The sequence below is a fragment of the Lithobates pipiens genome, unplaced genomic scaffold, assembly GCF_037356315.1.
Source record: "Lithobates pipiens isolate NorthernLeopardFrog02 unplaced genomic scaffold, aLitPip1_a1.2 Scaffold_22, whole genome shotgun sequence".
NCBI lineage: Eukaryota > Metazoa > Chordata > Amphibia > Anura > Ranidae > Lithobates > Lithobates pipiens.
In genome coordinates this window covers 51,238,893-51,263,299 of record NW_027507784.1, presented here as the reverse complement: position 1 = coordinate 51,263,299, position 24,407 = coordinate 51,238,893, and the positions used below count along the sequence as shown (strand labels likewise).

The window sequence follows — 24,407 nt, the reverse complement described above, 5'->3', positions numbered from 1 at the left end:
CGTACTGGAATAGGCTCCGCCTCCACCACGGAAGCCCCGCCCTGGATGGAGGGTGGACTCTGCAATCCTGTGCTGAGGTGCTAGCTGTGCCCTTGCAAGATATTGGCTGAATGGAGGGACATGATTTGCTGGCAGGGCAGGGTGTTCTGGGGAGGCAGGGCAGTTGACGGTCTGTGTGTGTGTGTGTGTCTGCCAGTGTTCTGACAGGAGTTTTCTTGACAGGATTGGAGACTGGGCAGTGCCCTGGTGGGGCAGGGTGTTTCTGAGCAGAGAGGAGGCAGACTGACTGGACTGTACTCTGAACGAGGCGGCACAAACCTCTGCTGATTGGACCTTGGACTGATGTATGAGGATAGCCAAAGGAGGCTCTTTAGGCAAAGTAGGAGGTCCGTGAGGCCCCTGGGAGGGCGAGGCCTTAGGCCACCGCCTACTTTGCCTAATTAGAGAGCCGCCTCTGCCTGTACGCCAATATGCCTGCCCGTGCCATTCTGCCGACGTACATCGGCATGCGCCGGTCGGGAACCGGTTAAAAAGCACCTGTCATTTTAAATCCATCATAGCAGCGCCTGTTAGCGGGCATACACTCATCTGCTGAACGGAACTGTTGGTGAGTCAACAGCGGGTCAGAGGGTGAGCCGCTACGGGACAGAGATGACAGTTGCTCTTTAAAAATTATAATTTAAATCAAGTTGATTTAAATCAAGCCTTTTTACTAGTGATTTAAATCAACTTCATTTAAATCACATCCACCCTGTCCATTAGCTTCCTCTGGAGGCAGGTGAGACTAATGGGGTCTTTGACACCCCCCTAATGTCCCATTAAAGAGAATCTGTCACCATAACAATAATCATGTAGGGGAATTTTTGTTCCCTAGGTGATGAAAAATAAATGTTTAGTGAACAAAAAAAAATGTAAAAAAATTAAAGTTACACCCAAGCACTTAAGCCCCCCAAAAAATGGCCCCCTGGCCAAATAACTGTATGCGTGCGGGCACTCTTTGACCTCCCCAGGTATACACTGATGGCGCAGATTGGAATTTCCCAGTCAATTGCTATTCCTTCTCTTTCAAATAAACTGGCCCCAAGGATTTCTGCTTTCTGCTCTGCTGCCTCCTTCACAGGTATAAGTACCCATATCCAGCTGATCCGTGCATACATATTTATGGCAGGATTTTTGGCCTGACACATCTTTCAGTGATATCTTTGACACATTTACATACCTGAACACCAATATAGCTAATAGCATACTCACCTTATTTGCTAAAAAAAAATGATAAAACGCTGATTTTCCTAAAAAACAAACAAAAAAAAAACGTATCCAGTAAATTGTAAACATAAATTTATGGGAAAGAAGTCTTCTATCAACAGCTCTCTCCAAGTCTGGGCGGCACAGTGGTTTAGTGCAGGGTTCTCCAAACTTCAGACTTTAGGAGGGCCGGATTGTGGCCAGCAGGGGCAGAAAATGTCGCGGGCCCAGCATCAGTGAGAATAAATATGGCGCCAGGGTTGGTGATCAATAGGAGGAGTATTCCCCCTATTAGTAGGAGGAATAGTATTCCATCATTGATATGGGTGCAAGATATAATGCCCCATTGTTGGTGTTAGTGAGAGGAATAGCGCCTCATATTAGTGGAAGGAGTTGTTTCCAAAGGGCCCCATAAAGGCTAGCAAAGGGCCACATCTGGTTTGCTGGTTTGAATCCCAGCCACGACACTACCTGCCTGTAGTTTGAATGTTCTCCCCGTGTCTGTGTGAGTTTCCTCCGGGTACTCTGGTTTCCTCCCACACTCCAAAGACATGCTGGTAGGTTACCTGGCTCCTGTCTAAATTTGCCCCAGTATATGAATGTGAGTTGGGGACCTTAGATTGTAAGCTCCTTGAGGGTAGGGACTGATGTGAATGTACAATGTATATGCAAAGCGCTGCGTAAATTGTTGGTGCTATATAAGTACCTTAAATGATAATAAGTCTACCTAGATATGCCGAAAATAGTATTCTGAACACTTTGGCTCCCGCGTTCAGATAATTATACTGTATATAAAGCATGATAAAGCGTTCCTATAGAAAGGATTCATTATATATTCTGGTTCCCACGGTGCTTGGACCCTTTAAACAAACATCTGAACGCAATCTCTGCAAAAAAGCTGTGACTTACAGACTTTACAACACTCAAGTTGTTATCATCTGTTTCCAGGACAGTGTTATCGGCAGAAGCATTGCATGTGAATTTCCCTCTTGTACTCAGTGCCTTCCCCCCAGCGCTATATAAAGAACACTGAATGTTAGTCATCAAATGAAAAAAAAAAAGAAGAACTCAACATCAACAGATAAAATAAAATACTCATATTCTATTGATTTGAACATTTCAGCAATACTGATAGACATTTCTGATGCTGATAGGCTTTCCATGTATTCCAAAAAATATATAAAACTCGTATTTGGACTACACAGGGAGGAAACCTTTGCAGAGTGAAAGATGCAGGCTGCTGTTGCTGATTTCTCTTTCTAAAAATGCTTGTTGTCTGGCTGATATATCTTCATGATGTTCTAAGTCACTGACCTGAAACAAGTGATCCGGAGTGTACTTGCTGCATGCTTGTTCTAGGTCAGTACTTCTGTATGTACAGTAAAAAAAAATAAAAAAATACAAAAAAGACACTTAATGAATCACGTTTTTTTTTTTTTCTGCTGTCAGTCTTCTATGTTTTTATACAAGGACTGCCAAGCAACTAACGTTTTCACAAAGTAATGGTCTCATACGTATTTCTATCAATCCAGATGCGTAAAAGTAATAACGTGTAGAAAGTCATATACAAATATATACGGTATATTATAGTAGTTAGCACTTCCGCCTAGCAGCACTATGGTCGCCGGTTCGAATCCCAACCATTACACTACATGCCTAGAGTTTGCATGTTCTCCCTGTTCCTGAGTGGGTTTCCTCCCCTATTCCAAAGACATGCTGGTAGGTTAATTGGATCCTGCCAAAATTGGCTCTAGTGAAGTGGTAGGCAACCTTTGAGAGATGGAGATCTACCTGGACAACAGTGAAGAAATCAAAGGTCACCGGGGTGCAGCAGTGATCTTTGATATTGGTAACTCGCGATAACTAGCAAGCCCCCAATAAAAAGTACAGCATTAAAAAAAAAACTAGAAAAATCTACTAAAACATATCACCTTAAAAATATAAACTTAGCCTAACCTTAAAAGTTAGCTTCAGTGAGAAACCCTGCATTTCATTCACAATTTTTCATGTCTGGGGAGCAATTGGTTACCCCCCCAAGTCTGATGCCAGAGTTCATTGTGAAAGCAGAACATCTGGTACTGCATGCTGATTATCTTGACTAATTTCAGGCCTGGCTATCTGCTCTATTGCGATGGGCACACAATATCCATACGAAGCGCTCAGGCACCAGAGCTATTCCGGAGACTTTCCCTACCATCACTTCTGTGACCGATGACATTATTTCTGTTATTTCTGGGTTAGTGGGCTCTGACGCTGTGATTGGTTGGAGCTGTGATGACGTCACTGCCGCTCGAGGCTCAGGCTCTGAAGAAACGGCACAAGCAGGCCGCTTCTTCAGTGCGCATGCACCCGATGACATCGGTGCAAGCATATATGGTAATTATCTCTTAAACCATGCAGGTTTAGTAAAAATGTACAGTACCTGCAGGTAAGCCTTATTATAGGCTTATCTGAAGATACAAGTGGTGTAACTAGGTTTACAACCATTTTAAAGTGTGTACCAGGCTAAAGTTCATTGGAAGTCAGTAGTCATTGCCTCTGAGAAGAGGGTGGCATTTAGTACCAGTGCACTCCTGGTTTGCACTACAGACTCATGTTCAGGGATACTCAGAAGATGAGGATAGTGCTATCCACCTGTATTAGTAAATATAGGAACAAACTGCAAAATAGGAATGTTGGATAGAAGTTTAGAACCACTCAGCAGGAAATCTAGGTAGCCCATGTTCCCAAATTAGTTTAAATGCAAAATTTAAACTAAATTGGTTCTCTTTTTTAAAGTAAACTTGTTTGGACTTCATACATGTAAAGCTGATATTATTAATGAAACACAGGTACATCAAGGTTCCTGTACACATCTACAGATGATTCTTGAGCACCTCCAGAACCTCAAACCTCGGAACCCCTGGATCTCTATTATGCAAATACTGACTTCAGATGTCTCTTTTCTTCAAATTTTAATGAGTGGCCAGTTGTGTTGTCAAACGCTGCAAAAAAGTTTGATCCCTATTGTGGGGTCACCAGTATGGTATTTTTAAATTGAAATCATATCCCCTCTCAATCGTCTCATCTCCAGAGAGAATACATCAGTGCTCGCAACCTTTCTTCATAACTAATGTCCTCCTGACCCTTTATTAGCTTTGTTGCCCTTCTTTGTACTCGTTCCATTTCCAGTACATCCTACCTGAGAACTGGTGCCCAGAACTGGACAGCATACTCCAGGTGCGGCCGGACCAGAGTCTTGTAGAGTGGGAGAATTATTGCTTTATTCGTTTAGTTTATCCCTTTTTTTAATGCATGCCGATATTCTGTTTGCTTTTTTAGAAGCAGCTTGGCATTGCATACCATTGCTGAGCCTATCATCTATTAGGACCCCCAGGTCCTTTTCCATCCTAGATTTCCCCAGAGGTTCTCCCCCCAGTGTATAGATTGCATTCATATTTTTTCCACCCAAATGCATTATTTTACATTTCTCTACATTGAACCTCATTTGCCATGTAGTTGGTCACCCCATTAATTTGTTCAGATCTTCTTGCAAGGTTTCCACATCCTGCGGAGACGTTATTGCCCTGCTTAGCTTAGTATTGTCCACAAATACAGAGATTGAATTGTTTACCAGATCCTCCAGATCGTTTATGAACAAATTAAATAGGATTGGTCCCAGCACAGAACCCTGTGTAGTATTCCCAATTTATCACCACCCTCTGAACTCACCCTTGTAGCCAGTTTTCAATCCATGTACTCACCCTATGGTCCATGTCAACAGACCTTACTTTGTACAGTAAACATTTATGGGGAACTGTGTCAAATGCTTTTGCAAAATCCAGATACACTACGTCCACGGGCCTTCCTTTATCAAGATGACCTCCTCATAGAAGCTTAATAGATTGGTTTGGCAAGAACTATTCTTCATAAGTCCATGCTGATTACTGCTAATGATACTGTTTTCATTACCAAAATCTTGTATATATTCCCTTATCATCCCCTCCAAGAGCTTGTATACTATTGAGGTTAGGCTAACTGGTCTGTAATTTCCATGGATGTATTTTGGGCCCATTTTAAATATGGCGCTACATTGGCTTTTCTCCAATCCGCTGGTACCATTCCAGTCAGTAGACTGTCCGTAAAAATTAGAAACAATGGTCTGGCAATTACTTGACTGAGTTCCCTAAGTACCCTCGGGTGCAAGCTATTTGGTCCCAGTGATTTATTAATGTTAAGTTTCCCAAGTCTAATTCCAATTCTCTCCTCTGATAGCCACAAGGATGCTTCCTGTGATGTGTCACAAGGATGAACACTGCAGTTTTGGCTACTGAAGCCCCCACGATTCCCTCGTGAAGACTGAGAAGAAATAAATTCAAGACCTTCGCCATCTCCCCATCCTTTGTAACCAAATGTCCTTCCTCATTGTTTATGGGGCCAATATGGTCTGTCCTCCCTTTTTACTGTTTACATACTTAAAGAATTTCTTGTTTTTTTTTTTTTTTTTGCTCTCCTCCGCTATGTGTCTTTCATGTTCTATTTTCGCTGCCCTAATTGCACCCTGACATTCCTTGTTGCATTCTTTATGAAGTTTAAATGCTGATGATGATCCCTCAACCTTGTATTTTTTGAAGGCCTTCTCTTTTGCTTTTATATGCATTTTTACATTGGTGTCAAGCCATCTTTTTGTTCGCTCTTTTACATTTATTACCCAATGGGATGCACTGGCTAATGCCCCTCTTGAATATGCTCTTGAAGCGAACCCATCTTTCTTTCGTGTTCTTTGTTCCTAAGATTTTATCCCGATTTATATCCTCTAGGGAAGTTTAGGGAAGTTGGCTTTTTTGAAATTCAGTGTCTTTGTATTTATGTTTCCTATTTGTGTGATTTATACTGAAGCCAATTGGTCTGTGATTGCTGTTTCCTAAATTTCCCCATATTTCCACATCCGTGATCAGGTCTGTATTGTTGGTAATCAGTAGATCTAGTAACACTTTATTTCTAGTTGGTATGTCTAACATTTGACCCATGAAATTGTCCTGCAAGACATTTAGAAACTGGCGAGCCTTAGAGGAATCCCTCCACCCAGTCTATGTATGGATAATTAAAATCCCCCATTATGATAACACTCCCCATCCTTGCTGCTAATCCAAATTGTGATAGGAGGTCCACCTCCCCCTCCTCCCTTAGGTTAGGGAGCCTATAACATACTCCCAGTATTACCTTCCCCTTAGCTTCATTCCTTTGGAGTTCTATCCATAAGGATTCCACCTCTTCCCTAGTTCTCTTAGTAATGTCATCTCTCACATTCACTTGTACATTATTCTTGATATACAGGCATACCCCTTCCCCTTTTTTACCCTCTCTATCCCTGTGATAAAGGGTATATCCTTGAATGGTTGCCAGCCAATCATGAGAGTCATTGAACCAAGTCTCTGAAATTCCTGCAAAATCCAAATCCTCCTCATACAACAGTATCTCTAGTTCACCCATCTTGTCTGCCAGGCTCCTGGCATTGGTGAACAAGCCACGTAGTTTAGTCCGGTTGCATACTATCCTCTTATTGGGCGTTCCAAGATTGCAACTAGGATTTGTTACTATACTTACCTTGGGTTTATGTGCTTTAGTCAACCTACCACTAATGCCCCGAATATTACCCTCTGTACTATGTTCCGCACTGACTATCTCTACCTTTGGACCCCCCACCCCGTCGCCTAGTTTAAAAATCCTTCTAACTTTTTGCCCATCTTTACTCCCAGAACATCTTCACCCTCCTCATTTAGGTGCAGTCCACCCATTCTATAATACTGGTGACCGACTGAGAAGGAGGCCCAGTCCCCCAGGTACAATGTAATAATCAGCATTTTAGGAGTACTTAGTAAGATAACAATATGTTAACAATCTTCTAATGTATATGTGACGTGACTTTTAGGGGGCCAAAACTAAGACAAGAATTTTGTTAAAATAGTACTTCTTATTAAAAATAATATTTTTTGTTCACATACTCCTTGTATATAATACCTGAGTTGCTAATCAAGCTAATTTTCCACAGCTTCATCAATTCTCTGGAAGGCAACCCTATACCAAACCTGTATCTATAATGCATACATCACTAGATTACTAAAAATTGTATGTGAATTTATTGAGTGATTAGGTAAATAACATAAGATCATAGAACAATAGTTAAAGTTCTTTAAAATTTTAAGTAAGCTACAAAACGGTCAAGAAACTAAGATGCTAGCTACAATTTCCGTGTTATTTACACGTCCATTAGGTATACTCATCCAGTAACACAGTGCTATGTAAGGTTAACCTACAGTATCAGTTATGACCTACATACTTAGTTAATTATTTAGACCAGAACACAAGTTTAATCTAATTTGTCTTAGTTTAATGAAAGGGGGTTCCACTGTCTGAAATTTCAGCACAACATGACACCATCTAATTAATTTCATACTTTTAGTATTCTGATTTCAAAATTAAAATCGACAGAAAAAAATGATATATGTATAATTAATAAATATATAAAACAAATAATAAACATGTGACCTCAATTCATACATATCAGTCAAATGTTGCCTTTTATTAGCCTTCTGTTGCTAAAACAGTGGAAGATAATCGCTGACGACTTGGTACCATGGTTCACTGAATGTTGCTCTGTGCCTTAAATAAGCCCTATTAAGTCTGACTCACATGCAGGGATCATTGCAAACATTTCCAAAGGGAACAGCAAAATCCTGTAACCTAAAAAGCCTTTTGTAGCTCAAAAGACAGACCTCGTAGTTTACTACTACGTTTTAAGGTCGCATACGTATATGTCTGTCAATGGGTTAAAATAAAGCAAGGGCAGAGACGCTATTACAATGGCGATTTGCTTGATGAAACTGAAACGCAGATCTCTCTCTATCTTTTTATACACTGCACAATTCCCCAGCTCTCAGTAGTGCTTCGTTACATAACCCATCAAAAAAAGAACTGCAGAAGGCATTGCAATTTTTAGGTTGTAACTCCTGCCTGAACGCACCTTGTAACTGGAGTGCTCACAGCACCTTGCTCATCCATTCATGAACCTGCTGTGTGTTTGTGCCAGTTAGGAGCAGGCTTCAAAGTAAACTTGAGCCCTGTGCGCAATTAAGAAGTCACGTTTGGTGCTCAGCCATGAGTCTTGGGGTTGCAAAAAACGACAATAAATATCCACCTTTCACGTGTACAGTCTTCCCCATTGAAAAGCATGTACTATATGTGAAATGTGAACTTGATCAATACTACATATACAACCACACAACTATTATGGGTTAATTAATGACACTAAATATAATATATACAGTAAGTATATGGTAGGTTAACCACTCAAGGACGTTACACGCCGATATACGTCGGCAGAATGGCACGGCTGGGCATACCAACCTACGGGTACATCGCCTTTAAGACGTGGCATTGTGGGCACGCGCGCAAGCTCAATGAGTGTGACCGCGGGTCCCGTGATCATCTCACAGAGAGGAAGAACGGGGAAATGCTGATGTAAACAAGCATTTCCCCATTCTGCCTAGTGACAGAACACTGATCACAGCTCCCTGTGATTGGAAGCAGTGATCAGTGTGGTATCACAGGTAGTCCACCCCACCCCCCCCCCACAGTTAGAACACATCCCTAGGACACATGTAACCTCTTCAGCGCCCACTGCTGGTTAACTCCTTCCCTACCAGTGTATTTTTTACAGTAATCAGTGCAATGTATAACACTGATCGCCGTATAAATGACAATGGTCCCAAAATGGTGTCAAAAGTGTCTGCTGTGTCGGCCATAATGTCGCAGTCACGATAAAAATCGCTGATCGCTGCCATTACTAGTAAAAAAAAAAAAAAAATTATAAAAATGCCATCAAACGTTCCCCTATTTTGCAGATACTAAAACCTTTGCGCAAACCAATCAATAAACGCTTAAACGCTTATTGCGTTTTTTTTTTTACAAAAAATATTAGAAGAATACGTATCGGCCTAAACTGAGGAAAATAAAAATATTTTTTATATATATATTATTGGGGGTTATTTATTACCGCAAAAAGTAAAAAAAGGGAGGGGGTCGTGGCCTAGCGCATGGAGCTGTAAGACGTGCATTGAGGCAGCTCCCAGTCCTGACGATCTCCACGGGGGTCTATCACCTCCATCACAGCTCACATCCTCTCCAAACCGCATCGATTAGCAAGGAGAAGCCCAAGGATCAACCCAAACCCACCGGTGACTGGACACAGGGCGATCTAGGACAGTTTCTAACCCATTACTCTGCGGTCTACATGAGCCAGGGGAAATCAAAGATAGCGCTGGCACCTCCAATCCCCAGCCTGCTCTAAGCCAGCAGACGCTACGCAGGTACGCTCCAGGGGATGTTCAGCCTCACTTGCAGACTTTGACACAGCCCCCACAGCCTCTCATAAGCTTCACTATGCTCCGGTGACAGCTGGCATATGGAATCATACATGTGATCCTGTGATCCCTGCACACATACATGTAATCACTGCCTACAAAATCTGACTTTGAACACTATGTCTCCTGCATAGAAAAGTCATACAGACAGGAGATAACTGAACATAAAAAAGACCTAGGGGTCCAAATGAAAGACATAAAGAACTGCAGCCCCATGAGGAGTCCCTTAATTCCCACCCTGTTTTACTGCAGCAGCACATGTACCACCAAGACGATATCAAGAACCGTAACAAACAGAACAATAACAGAATATGCGGTATCCTTGAAACAGTGGAACACAAGGACCTAGCAAGGGCAGTCACCGCCATCTTTAACCAGTTACTCCAGCAACCTAAAGAAGCCCACATTGAGCTGGACAGAGTGCACAGGACCTCAGGCCCGAGGAACCCTGGTTCCTCCTTTATCCGCGACACGCTCTGCAGGGTCCCCTTTTACAAGGTTAAGAAGGAAATCATGCAGGCCGCCAGCACACAAGACTCCATCTGGCTGAACAACCCCCCTGTCATGATGCTCCCGGACCTTTCACACCAAACACTGGCCATAGGATGCTCTCTCAAACCACTCACAGTTCTCCTCCAGGAGAAACATTTTAAATACCAATGGAGGTTTCCATTACAGCTGCAGGCCCCACGTGAAGGTAAGATGGCCCACTTCCGAACCTTGAAGGAACTGCTACTGTTCCTGAGCACCCTGGAGCTGCCCCAGGTCTCCTTACCACCGGATTGGCCCCTCTCACCTACTCTCTCGGGTCTCCCATTTAAACCGCAATGGCAGAAGTCCATCAAGAAGAAAAGCCCCAGATGCTGTCAGATGTCTAACTCTGTCTAGGTGCCTGTTAGCTGAGCATCTTTACCTCGGAGACAATTGTTCCCTTTGCTCCGGCACAGGGCATACGCCCTCCAGCTATGACCCGCTGGGACAAACATCCAGGGCTACCTGAAAAGCCCATGCACCAACTTTGTTCCCCCTCCCCCCCCCTTGTTTTTATCCTTTCTGCTCCTGTGTTGGATTGTTTTTACCTATTCCACTTTTTTACACATATATCTAGACGCACAGACTCCTCCATGCTGTCATCAGTCGGTTTGCCTCTAATGGTTTTCTATCCCCCCCTGCCACTGACCACATCCTATATCCCATCGAACCCCCCAGCTTCCCCTGAGCATGCACACACAACAACAGTCTGGAGGATTATTCATTTTATACTGAACATCTGTGCCTTATAGTTCATATTTAACTATGTGTAATATCTGATGACTGTTATTCCCAGTTTAGCATTCGTTACTATACCCCTGTTGGACCCCGGGAGGCACTCTGTGTGCTTACCACGACTACCCCCCCTTAGGACTTTTACTTGTCTGTTCTACATTTTAGAAATGTCAAGTTATTTACTCAATGGTTTAATGCTGCCACCTAGTGGCTTGTTATTTCTTCTCTTCTTCTGTCTTCAATGGTGGTTCCCACCTCCTACTACTCTAATCCTTTATTATTCTCTATACTGGAGATGGATCCCGCCCACCCCTTCTGCTCGCTACTCCTCCTATTTCCTTATTCTGTTCTCTCCTCCCCCCCATTATCCCCCTTAACCTCCCCCCTTTCTCCCCTACTGGGCAGACCTTGGTGCAAACACAGCTCGGTGTTAGATACTATTTGGAGATTTAGTGTCCTATCCTCTCAATGTTACCATGCTGTCACATGATTATACAACTTTATCATCTTTTAGCTGTAGAGGCTTCAATACTCCGGAGAAAAGAAGCCAGATATTATACCACTTCCACAAAGCCAGGACTCAAGTTCTGTTCCTGCAGGAGACCCACTTTAGGGGTACAGCCATCCCGAACCTTAATAACCCTTATTACTTCCAGTGGTATTACACTACAAACCCGAAGGCCAATCAAAGGGGGTGGCTATAGCCTTCCATAAATCATTCCATCCAGAAGTTCTAGACTTCCTTATTGACCCCCTAGGTTGTTTTCTGTTTCTTAAATTAAACTCTAACTCCTTTATTTTCACAGTGGCTAACGTATATGGACCAAACCAAGACCAGGGGATCTTTCTGTTCATGGTTCTGAACACGTTACTTTCTTTTGGTGGTCCCTGTTTCATCCTATGTGGAGACCTCAATGTGACCTTTTCCCCAGCCGTGGACACCTCCTCAGGTAATACCTCCATCCCCCACTCTACTCTCACAATCATAAAACCACTCCTTCATCCAGCTCAACTGGTGGATGTTTGGCGGGTGCAACACCCATTTGAGAGAGACTACAACTGTTGCTCCACAGCCCACAACTCTTCTAGTCGTATCGACTCTTTCCTAGTCTCCCAATCCCTGTTGTATATCCCACTTAAGGCATCCATCTGCAACATATTGTGGTCCGACCCTGCCCCCGCACACTGGCCTAGCCCACCCACCTACATCCCATCAAATATTTTCATGGTGCCTGAACAACAACCTGTTGAAGGATGCCCCATGCGTAGCAGCGATCAAACAAATGATCCGTGACTTTATTCAGGACCACCAGTTACTATATGGGAAACCTTAAAATGCGTACTCCGGGGGACACTTATACAACACAGCTCCCGCCTAAAGAAAGTCAGATTCGCTGACATAACCCGATTACTATCCACTATAGCTACACTCGAACTCACACATAAACGAGACCCAGACCCCACAACTTATGTTGACCTCTCCAATGCCCACCGAGAGCTCCTCCGCATATAAGATGCCCAATCCCTCATAGCGAGGGACAAGGGACGCAAATAAATGTGGGCAACACCTGGCGAGGGTCCTTCACCCCCGCCCCCCACGCCGACCCATCCAACACATCTGTACTATCGATCAACAAAATATTAGTAAAACCCAGGATATCTCAGGCGCCTTTCAACACTACTACTCTCAAATGTACAACCTACCCCCGTGGACTAAACAAACCCACACGGGAAACCCACACCTTTCCAGCATGAAGGATTACATAACAGAGACAGCTCTACCACAGATAGATGTCAAAGAGTCAAATGACCTAGACAACCCTCTACCAGTAGCAGATTTCCAAAACGATATCAAAGGGCTGAAATCTGGTAAATGCCCAGACCAGTTTTCCCCTAGGGTCTACAAGAAGTTTGCCCAGCCCCTCGCCCCATTGCTCACCATAGCGTTTAACTCCATAGACAATTCCCATCTACCCTCTAGTGACCTTTTATCCGCTAACATCTCTGTCATACCTAAGCCAGGCAAGGATTTCTCTCAGTGTAGCAGTTATTGGCTGATTTTGCTGCTCAACCAAGCCATTAAACTTTTTGCAAAAGTTCTGGCGAACTGTTTCTCACCCTCAGCCATGCATACAGACCAGGTGGGGTTTGTCCCCGGTCGAGAGGCCAGGGACAACACCACTAAAACCATTCACCTTATTTCCTACACCCAACGACACAACCTAAAGGCATGCCTCCTATCTTGTGATGCAGAGAAGGCGTGTGTGTATATATATATATATATATATATATATATATATATATATATATATATATGGAAATGAAAAATGTCAAAGTGCAAAACCAAACAAAAAATATACATGCTTGTAATGCTAGTGTGCAATAAGAAATGATATATGTAAAAATCTAAATGGAATGCAGTGCAGCTCAAATATAAATATTGTGCCCACACATAAACTTAAGTATTTAAGACACCATATAATACATCCACTTGCATAAAGATTAGTGAAAACCAAAACATCCTTATATATAATCCAATTGAAAAATAAATGTTACACAAGCACTCAATGTTTATTAACAAGTGACAGCCCCAAAAAAAAATACAACCAGTCTTTGCTCTTCTATAAATCGTGATGACGTTTGTTTTTATGTGGGCATAAACAAGCCAACAGATCAGCTTGACCTCATCATCATGACATTGCTCTGCCTACTGTACACTGAAACCCATTGAATGCTGTGTATGTAGTATCTCTGTCCAAAGCAAAAGAAAAGTGTGCAGTCTCTGGCTTCATGTTTGGACCCTTGGATGCATTTTCCACCCCTCCAAATAAAAACGTTGATCTTCCTACAGAAAACCAAAACCCGATTGGATGTATTGGATGTAATATAATTAACTAAAGTCCAGTGTATTCTTTGCCTAAAACCTCAAATTGGACCACTGACTATATTTTGGGGGGGGCACTAATATTTCTAGGGTTAGCAGTCTTGAAAATGGGTTCTGTAGGCATCATCCTGTCTTTGGGGTCCATCACAAAATATAAACATCACCATGGCACACAGAGACCCAGTGGATGCTATGTATGTAATAGCACTAGCTAAAGCAAAGTAGCCCCCCAAAAAATAATAATTATAATAAAACAATAATAATAATAATATTACTCAATCAGTAATTTTCCTAAAGTAAACGAACAACCTGACTGGTTGCTATGCTTGTAATATCAGTAGCTAAAGAAGAAGGAAATTGTTCAACCTTTATCTAAAGTAGCCATACACTCAGAGCGCTGATGGGGGGACACCACCAGTCCTCCTGTAGGGGACCTGGGAACACGCATGGAGGGGGGGGGGAGAAGGAGGAATCAGTGTGGTAGGGCAAAGGGGCAATTACAGAAAGATGCCATGTGCGGCTCTCTGCAGCAGCTGAAAGACGGATTCTCTCCCTTCTACCGGCTTTGAGCTGCTGCAGGGAGAGACACAGAGTATTGTTCCTGTAATCGCTTCCCCTGCACCTATCCCCATCTCTGTTCTGCCTACTTCTGATCCACCTCAGTGTGCCCCCCTGTCACTGTCGACTTCCCTGTGCTGTAGAAAATAAAATAAAAAATGTAACATTGTAATAAATAATTTTTAAAAATTGTAAAATAACTTTAAAATTATTTTTTTTTAATTATACCTAAAAAATGTACAAAAAAAAACTATTAAAAATGGGTTAAAACATAACAGAGAACACAGGTTCTCTGTTATGTTTGTGTCCACTAATAATGATCTTAGTGTATTTTTTGTGAAAATATTGTTTTGATATATTGTGGGGGTGGCCCTACCAGGTAGGCTGGACTGGGCCTGTGATTTCTAACAGCAGCTCTGCATACACTATACAATCTGATTGTATAATCCCAGTACACTATGTTTTACAATGATTGTACAATCCTAGTTTAATATGAAGGCAAACCAAAAAAAAAATCTGTTCAACCAGTATCAAATCAGGCATGCCCTTGTACTACATGGCTGATGGTAGATCTAAAGGAGATTGTACAATCAGCTTGTGTAGTGTATGGTCAACCTAAGAACCCAAATATGACCCCTGGATGCATAATACACCTCCCAAAAAAAAAATAAAAAAAACGCCCAGCCAGTGGTTTTTCCCACAATACACTAAAGCCTGATTGGTTGATATTTTTATATTAGCAACAGCTAAAAAAAGCTAAGTGTGCCACCTTTGGCTAAGACCCCAAATTAGAGCACTGGATGCATATTATACCCCCCCCCCCTCCAAAAAAACTAAAATAAACAAAAACATTAAAATAGCCGCCCTTCCTACAGTAAACTAAAACCTAATTTCCTAATTTATTTCTATGTCTGTAATATTTACTAACTAAAGAGAAAGCAATGTGTGCATCCTTGGGCTAAGACCCCAAATCAGACCGCTGCATGCATTTTGCACCCCCCCCCCCCAAAAAACAAAAAATTATCGCTCAGGTAGGCTGGATTCACACCTATGCATTTTTAGTGCTTTTTGCATTTTGCAGATTTGCACTACAGAACGTGTTCCATAGGAAACCATGGTAAATGGACTGTAGTGCAAATCTGCAAAATGCAAAAAGCACTAAAAATGCATAGGTGTGAATTCCAGCCTTAGTGGCTCTTTTTACAGGAAACTGAAATCTGATTGGCTGTTATGTATGTAACATCAACAGCTAAAATAAAACAAAGTGTGTTACCTTTGCCTAAGACCCCAAATTACACCCCTTGATGCAGATTGCACCCCCCCCCCCCAAAATAAAAAAAGTTGAATCAGCCACTCCTACAGTAAACCAAAAACCTGATTGGTTGCTATGTCTGTAATATTTAGTAACTAAAGAGAAAGCAACCTGTGCAACCTTTGGCTAAGACCCTACCTAAATCAAACCCTTGCATACAGTTTGCACCCCCCCCCCCCAACAAAAACAAAAGGCCGTTATTGGGTCTTTCTACAGTAAACAAAAAACCTGATTGGTTGTTATTTATGTAATATTAATATTTAAGAAAAGCAAAGTGTGCAACCTTTGGCTAAGACCTCAAATTAGACCCCTGGATGCATATTGCCCCTCCAAAAAAAAAAAAAAAAACTGCTTAGTTATTGGGTCTTTGTACAGTAAACAAAAAACCTGATTGGTTGTTATTTATGTAATATTAACAGTTAAAAAAAAGCAAAGTGTGCAACCTTTGGCTAAGACCCCTGGATACATATTACACCCCCTACAAAAAAAGAAGAATGCTCAATTAGCTGCACCCCTCCAAAATATAAAGGCTGAGTAAGTTGCTCTTCCTACAGTGAGCTAAAACCTGATTGGTTGCCTTGTATCTAATATCCGTAGCTAAAGCTAAGTGTACTCTTTGGCTGAGACCCTGAATTGGACCAATGACTAGAATATATGACCCCCCAATATGGAGTGGGAGTCTCTCTAATTAGGTTCTGTAAGCACCATTCTGTCTTTGGGGGTCCATCAATATAAATGTCATCCTGGTACCCAAAGATACCTTGACTGATAAATGAACTGATAAAATGATTGATACAATAATTGATCCATTGGCTGATACAATAATGGATACATTGGCTGATACAGTAATTGATACATTGGCTGATACAATGTATCCATTGACTACCAGGAGTGGAGATGACACATCCATGCTCTGCTACAACAACCCAACACCCAATAGGAAGGAAGAAGTATCTGCTCTCCATGGAGCAGAGGGGAGAAGTCTTACTTTGTCCTTCGAATTTCCTGATGATGATCCCCAGGAAGGTGTTCTGTGGGGCCACATGTCCCCTCCTGACAGGCATTATTGGAAGTGAAGTGCTCTCAGTTGTCCAAGACTTGCACGAAGCTCCTCATCCAGGATCTCCCGATCTGCTCCTCATTCAGCGCTCATCATCTCCTGGGGTAGAATGGTGAAGCCCGGAGATGTGGCGGAAGGGGCTCCTCCTGCAGCACCTTCCCTGAGCATTCAGGTGATCGCAGCCCCCTCCCCGCAGCACGGAGAGTGTGAGGGTCGCTGTCCTTCCCCTCCTCACCTCCGGAGCCTCCGGCACAGCGAGCGATGTGATGGGAGGAGGAGGAGGGGGGAGCAGGCACAGCGCAGCCTCTCTCCGAGGCTCATGTCTCTCTTATTGCTCTTAAAGGACCCGAGTCATCACCAGCAGAGGATGACCCCCCCCCCCCTCTCCCTCCCCCCTGTGTGCAGCTGGCACATGGCATTCCTGGCATACAGAGCTGTCAGCGGTCACAGGACAGGTCGGGGGGGGACCAGAGAGGGGACACAACTGCCAATTACCGGATCCTCCTATGATATATACTACATATTACTACAAGTATATACTACCTATATTAATAAAAATATATACTATATACTACCTTTATTAATATAAGTATATACTATATACTACCTTTATTAATATAAGTATATACTATATACTACCTATATTAATAGAAATATAAACTATATATTACCTATATTACTAGAAGTATATACTACAAATACTACCTATATTACTAGAAGTATATACTATATGTATATATATATATATATATATATATATATATATATATACTGCCTATATTACTAGAAGTATATACTATATACTACCTTTATTAATATAAGTATATACTATATACTACCTTTATTAATATAAGTATATACTATATACTACCTATATTAATATACGTATGTACTATATACTACCTATATTAATAGAAATATAAACTATATATTACCTATATTACTAGAAGTATATACTACAAATACCACCTATATTACTAGAAGTATATATATATATATATATATATATATATATATATATATATATATATATATATATATATATATATATATATATATACTGCCTATATTACTAGAAGTATATACTATATACTACCTATAGTAATAGAAGTATACGCTACCCCTATTTCTAGAAGTATATAATATATATATATATATATATTACTAGAAGTATACGCTACCCCTATTTCTAGAAGTATATAATATATATATATATATATTACTAGAAGTATATACTACCTATATTACTAGAAGTATATACTACCTATAGTAATAGAAGTATACACTACCTATATTACTAGAAGTATATACTATATATACTACCTATATTACTAGAAGTATATACTATATATACTACCTATATTACTAGAAGTATATACTATATACTACCTATATTACTAGAAGTATATACTACCTATATTACTAGAAGTATATACTATATACTTTCTATAGTAATAGAAGTATAAGCTACCCCTATTTCTAGAAGTATATAATATATATATATATATATATATATATATATATATATATATATATATATATATATATAATACTAGAAGTATATACTACCTATATTACTAGAAGTATATACTACCTATAGTAATAGAAGTATACACTACCTATATTACTAGAAGTATATACTGTATATACTACCTATATTACTAGAAGTATATACTATATATATACTACCTATATTACTAGAAGTATATACTACCTATATTAATATAAGTATATACCATATACTACCTATAGTAATAGTATATATTACCTATGTTACTAGAAGTATATACTACCTATATTACTAGAAGTATATACTATATTTATTTCAAAGTTTCATGTCTGTAATGTGGTTATGACTAAGGCCTTATGGGCCGAAATGCATCAACCTTTCTTATTTGCGTTTGGTCACCGTGGCTTGTTAATAAACACTACATTCTTTAAGAGTTATCACTGGAGTGTGCATCTTTTCCTCATTTCTCTACTCAGCCAACGACTGTGGATCGAGCACCTGTGAGCTCTGCTTTCTATGTGATGTATGGGTAGTAGCACTGACCTTTTTGCTTATATATACTATATACTACCTATATTAATAGATGTATATACTATATACTACCTATATTAATAGAAGTATACAGTACCTATATTACTAGAAGTACATACTATATACTACCTATATTAATAGAAGTATATACTACCTATATTAATAGATGTATATACTATATACTACCTATATCACTAGACGTATATATACGATAAACTACCTATATTACTAGACATATATACTATAGTATATACTACCTATATTACTAGAAGTATATACTATACACAAAGGCATGCACACAGGGTGTGCCTGGGCATACCCTAATCACCCCGTGTGGCACAGATTGCCCCTGTTTTTACCCTTGATATTTCACCAAAGCCCCTTAATGGGGCTCTTAAAAAATTGAAAAAAATAAAATAAAAATAAAAACTACTAACACTGTCCACTGCCCTAGTGACACCAATCTCTGCCCTACTGACACCGTCAGTATATATGCACACACATGCATATGTGTTTAAACCTTGGGGTGCACACCCTAATGCAATAGGTTGTGCATACCTATGACTATATACTACCTATATTACTAAAAATATATACTATATACTATAGTATATACTACCTATATTACTAGAAGTATATACTACCTATATTACTAGATGTATATACTACCTATATTACTAGATGTATATACTACCTATATTACTAGATGTATATACTACCTATATTACTAAAAATATATACTATATACTATAGTATATACTACCTATATTACTAGAAGTATATACTACCTATATTACTAGATGTATATACTACCTATATTACTAAAAATATATACTATATACTATAGTATATACTACCTATATTACTAGAAGTATATACTACCTATATTACTAGATGTATATACTACCTATATTACTAGAAGTATATACTATATACTACCTTTATTACTATAATTATGTACTATATACTACCTACAGTATCTCACAAAAGTGAGTACAGCCCTCACATTTTTGTAAATATTTTATTATATCTTTTCATGTGACAACACTGAAGAAATGACACTTTACTACAATGTAAAGTAGTGAGTGTACAGCTTGTATAACAGTGTACATTTTCTGTCTCCTCAAAATAACTCAACACACAGCCATTAATGTCTAAACAGCAAGCAACACAAGTGAGTACACCCCTAAGTGAAAATGTTCAAATTGGGCCCAATATTTGTGTGGCCAACATTGTTTTCCAGTACTGCCTTAACCGTCTTGGGCATGGAGTTCACCAGAGCTTCACAGGTTGCCACTGGAGTCCTCTTCCACTCCTCCATGATGACATCATGGAGTTGGTGGATGTTAGAGGCCTTGCGCCCCTCCACCTTCTGTTTGAAGATGCCTCACAGATGCTCAAAAGGGTTTCTGGAGACATGCTTGGCCAGTCCATCATCTTTATCCTCAGCTTCTTTAGCAAGGCAGTGGTTGTCTTGGACGTGTATTTGGGGTCGTTATCATGTTGGAATACTGCCCTGCGGCCCAGTCTTCAAAGAGAGGGGATCATATTCTGCGTCAGTATGTCACAGTACATGTTGGCATTCGTGGTTCCCTCATTGAACTGTAGCTCCCCAGTGTTGGCAGCATTTGAGTAGCCCCAGACCTTGACACTCCCACCACGATGCTTAACTGTAGACAAGACACACTTGTCTTTGTACTCCTCACCTGGTTGCCACCATTCATGCTTGACACCATCTGAACCAAATAAATGTATCTCGGTCTCATCAGACCACAGGACGTGGTTCCAGCAAATCATGTCCTTAGTCTGCTTGTCTTCAGCAAACTGTGGGCTTTCTTGTGCATCATCTTTAGAGGAAGCATCCGTCTGGGAGGACAGCCATGCAGATCAATTTGATGCAGTGTGCGTTGTATGGTCTGAGCACTGACAAGCTGACCCCCGCCCATTCAACCTCTGCAGCAATGTGCTGGCAGCACTCATAGGTCTATTCCCCAAAGACAACCTCTGGATATGATGCTAATGACATGCACTCAACTTCTTTGGTCGACCATTGCAAGCCTTATTTTGAGTGGAACCTGTCCTGTTAAACCGCTGTATGGTCTTGGCCACCATGCTGCAGCTCAGTTTCAGGTTCTTGGCAATCTTCCTATAGCCTTTCTATCTTTATGTAGAGCAACAATTCTATTTTTCAGATCCTCAGAGAGTTCTTTGCCATGAGGTGCCATGTTGAACTTCCAGTGACCAGTATGAGAGAGTGAGAGTGATAACACCAAATCTAACACACCTGCTCCCCATTCACACCTGAGACCTTGTAACACTAACGAGTCATATGATACCAAGGAGGAAAAATGGCTAATTGGGACCAATTTGGACATTTTCACTTATTACTAGAAGTATATACTATATACTACCTATACAAAATCACTTTTGTTGTCAGCGGTTTAGACATTAATGGCTGTGTGTTGAGTTATTTTGAGGGGACAGCAAATTTACACTGTTATACAAGCTGTACACTCTCTACTTTACATTGTAGCAAAGTGTCATTTCTTCAGTGTTGTCACATGAAAAGATATAATAAAATATTTATAAAAATGTGAGGGGTGTACTCACTTCTGTGAGATACAGGGGATTATTTACGAAAGGCAAATCCACTTTGCACTGCAAGTGCACTTGGAAGTGCAGTCGCTCTAAATTTAAGGGGTAGATCTGAAATGGGGGGAAGCTCTGCTGATTTTATCATCCAATCACGTGCAAGCTAAAATGTTGTTGTTTTTTTTTTCCTTGCATGTCCCCCTCGGATCTACAGCGACTTTACTTCCAGTGCACTTTCTAGTACACTTGCAGTGCAAAGTGGAGTTTCCTTTAGTAAATATCCCCCACTGGATAAACTACCTATATTACTATAAGTATGTACTATATGCTACCTATATTACAATAAGCCTAACCGAGTGACATTTAGTTTGCTAAAGCCCTGCAGATCATAAACCATTGCCCTTTTATATTTGTATATTAGAATAATTCCCCTTTTATATTTGTATATTAGAATAGATAGTTAAAAGAAAGAGGGCTTAAATGGGAATACCGGGTAGTCGCTCACACCAACCCCATATGTAGTTCCATTCGGCCATATAATAAATTGGACTATACCGGTACTTGGTAATGGAAAAACACTAATAAAATTTAAAATCAATATAATGTTTAATAAATACAATACTTATAAAGATTTAGACCAGAGGCGATACTCATAATATGTATATTAGAATAATTCCCCTATATATTTTTATAATAGAATAATTCCCCTTATATATTTTTATAATAGAATAATTTCCCTTTTATATTTTTATAATAGAATAATTTCCCTTTTATATTTTTATAATATAATAATTCCCCTTTTTTGTTGCATATCACCACTGCAAGTCTCCTGCAGCCTTTGCAGTTACTTCCCATCTACATTCCATCCAAGCATGCATGCCATTCATTTATTACAGGCATTTATAAAGTGTAGGTGATTGCACACCGACCACAATCTGTCCGTTTTTCAGATGATCGAGAACAAAGATCTTTAAACTACGGCCCTCCAGCTATTGCAGAACTACACGTCGCATAAGACTCGGATATTCACAGACATGACTAGGCATGATGGGAATTGTAGTTCCTGAACAACTGGAGGGCCATAGTTTGGAGACCCCCTGATTCAGGCTAAATCACAATCTACAATATATTACCAAAGGTTGCCTGCCTTTACATGCACATGAACTTTATTGGCATCCCAGTCTTAAGCCTCATACACAAAATCTGATTTTCAATCGGAAATTGTGTGATTTCCTAAAATCCCACCATTAGTACGCTCCATCAGACAATTGTTCAACTTTCTGCTGACAAATGTTGGATGGCAGGCTAGTATATTTTCGGCAGACAATGGTATGTTGTCAGATTTTCCTATCGTACACAAGTCCATCAGACAAAAGTCCAAAGTACAAACACGCATGCTCGGAAGCAAGGACGAGCCAGAAGCTAGTGTTCGTAATGGAGAATTAACCTTTCGTGACGTAATAAATTATGAATTGGCGAAATGCAGTGCGCATTCTCTTCTTCTTTAATGGCATAATAATGAAGCTGCTATGCTGGTAAAACTGATGGCGTTATGGCAAACATATTTGAAAATGATTTTGTTTTCTAGTGATATCAAGAATAATATAATTATGTTTGTATTTTATTTATTTTTTTTGGCCACGTTGCCACAACACCATTATCCTAGTTTAGTTTTTAATCTCAAAGATACAAAAAATAAAAAAACCCAGAAGTGATTAAATACCACCAAAATACAGCTCTATTTTTGTGAAAAAAATTAGAAAAATGTAGTTTGGGTACATTGTTGCATGACCGCGCAATATACACAAAGACTGCTTTGTTTCTAGTGACAGACTGCATCTTATATGCTATTTTTTTATTTCACTTTTAGTACCACTTTGTGTATGCGCAGTCATTTTTTTTTTTTTTTTTTTTTTATATTTTCGCTCCTTGGTTGGAGTTGGAATGATATCTGCTGCAGGGGAGGTTATCTTGCAGCCTTTGCCACCTAGATAAAGCAAGTTCATGTAATGTTTCATTATATTTCACACCTTTAGCAACAGGTGCAAAACAGAATGTCAAGGATTATGTAGCGTGCTATTGAGTGCTTTATAAATTGTACAGTCATCATTTTATACTGCTGGTATATTTCCTAGATTAAATTAGGCAAAACCACTATATATATATATATATATATATATATATATATATATATATATATATATCTATATATATACAGTATTTCATAAAAGTGAGTACACACCTCACATTTTTGTAAATATTTTATATTATTTTATTATATCTTTTCATGTGACAACACTGAAGAAATTACACTTTGTTACAATGTAAAGTAGTAAGTGTTCAGCTTGTAAAACAGTGTACATTTGCTGTCCCTTAAAAATAACTCAACACCCGACAGGTTGGCCAAGATGTTCCCGAATACATCACCTCTCTTTTGGAGGGGATGTGGATCCATAGGATCCTGTTATCATATATGGTGGGAATGTCCATCTCTCAGAGTTTTTTGGTCACAAATCCAAGCTGTTCTCCAATCATTTGTCGGTAACACTTTGCCTATCTCTCCTATGGATCTCCTTTTTGGACTATCAATTCCATCTTGGCCCAAGAAATTCCACACAGTGTCCACCCACGTTCTAATTGCTGCGAGACTGGCGATTGCTCGCAAATGGAAAAACCCTGACCCACCGGTCCTCCAAGATGTACTGCCAATCTTGAACACCAACTTTATTATGGAATACAACTTCTCTAAAGCTCACCTTACCACGACTAAGTTTCTCAGGGACTGGGAACCGTGGATTAAAGATCCGCGGAGTAAGCAACTCATATGACCTGGATCTCAACACAACCCAGTGGTCGGATCTGTTCTGTTTTCTGGTTTATATTGTACTTTTATTGTTTTACACCATAAGTTTAATTGACGAACACAGACATTTCTTAATGTTGTATGTTTGACAAACACAACGCATTGTAAACTTCGCTATGATAGCCACCTATTCCTTCCATCGAATCTTCCGTTGTTGCTATTCTAGCATGGACTTCCTTGTTCA

At 40.1% G+C, this 24,407-nt stretch overlaps 1 protein-coding gene across 1 annotated transcript in view; it reads right to left on the bottom strand.

Moving 5' to 3' along the window:
* The window catches only part of KCNH7 (potassium voltage-gated channel subfamily H member 7), a 685,804-nt gene extending 668,770 nt beyond the window's left edge, over positions 1–17,034 (bottom strand). Inside the window, exon 1 of the mRNA XM_077447576.1 lies at positions 16,656–17,034. Coding sequence (XP_077303702.1) covers positions 16,656–16,731 — 76 coding nt within the window. The 5' untranslated portion in view covers positions 16,732–17,034. The remainder of the gene's footprint in view (positions 1–16,655) is intronic.
* Between the last annotated feature and the right edge of the window lie 7,373 nt (positions 17,035–24,407).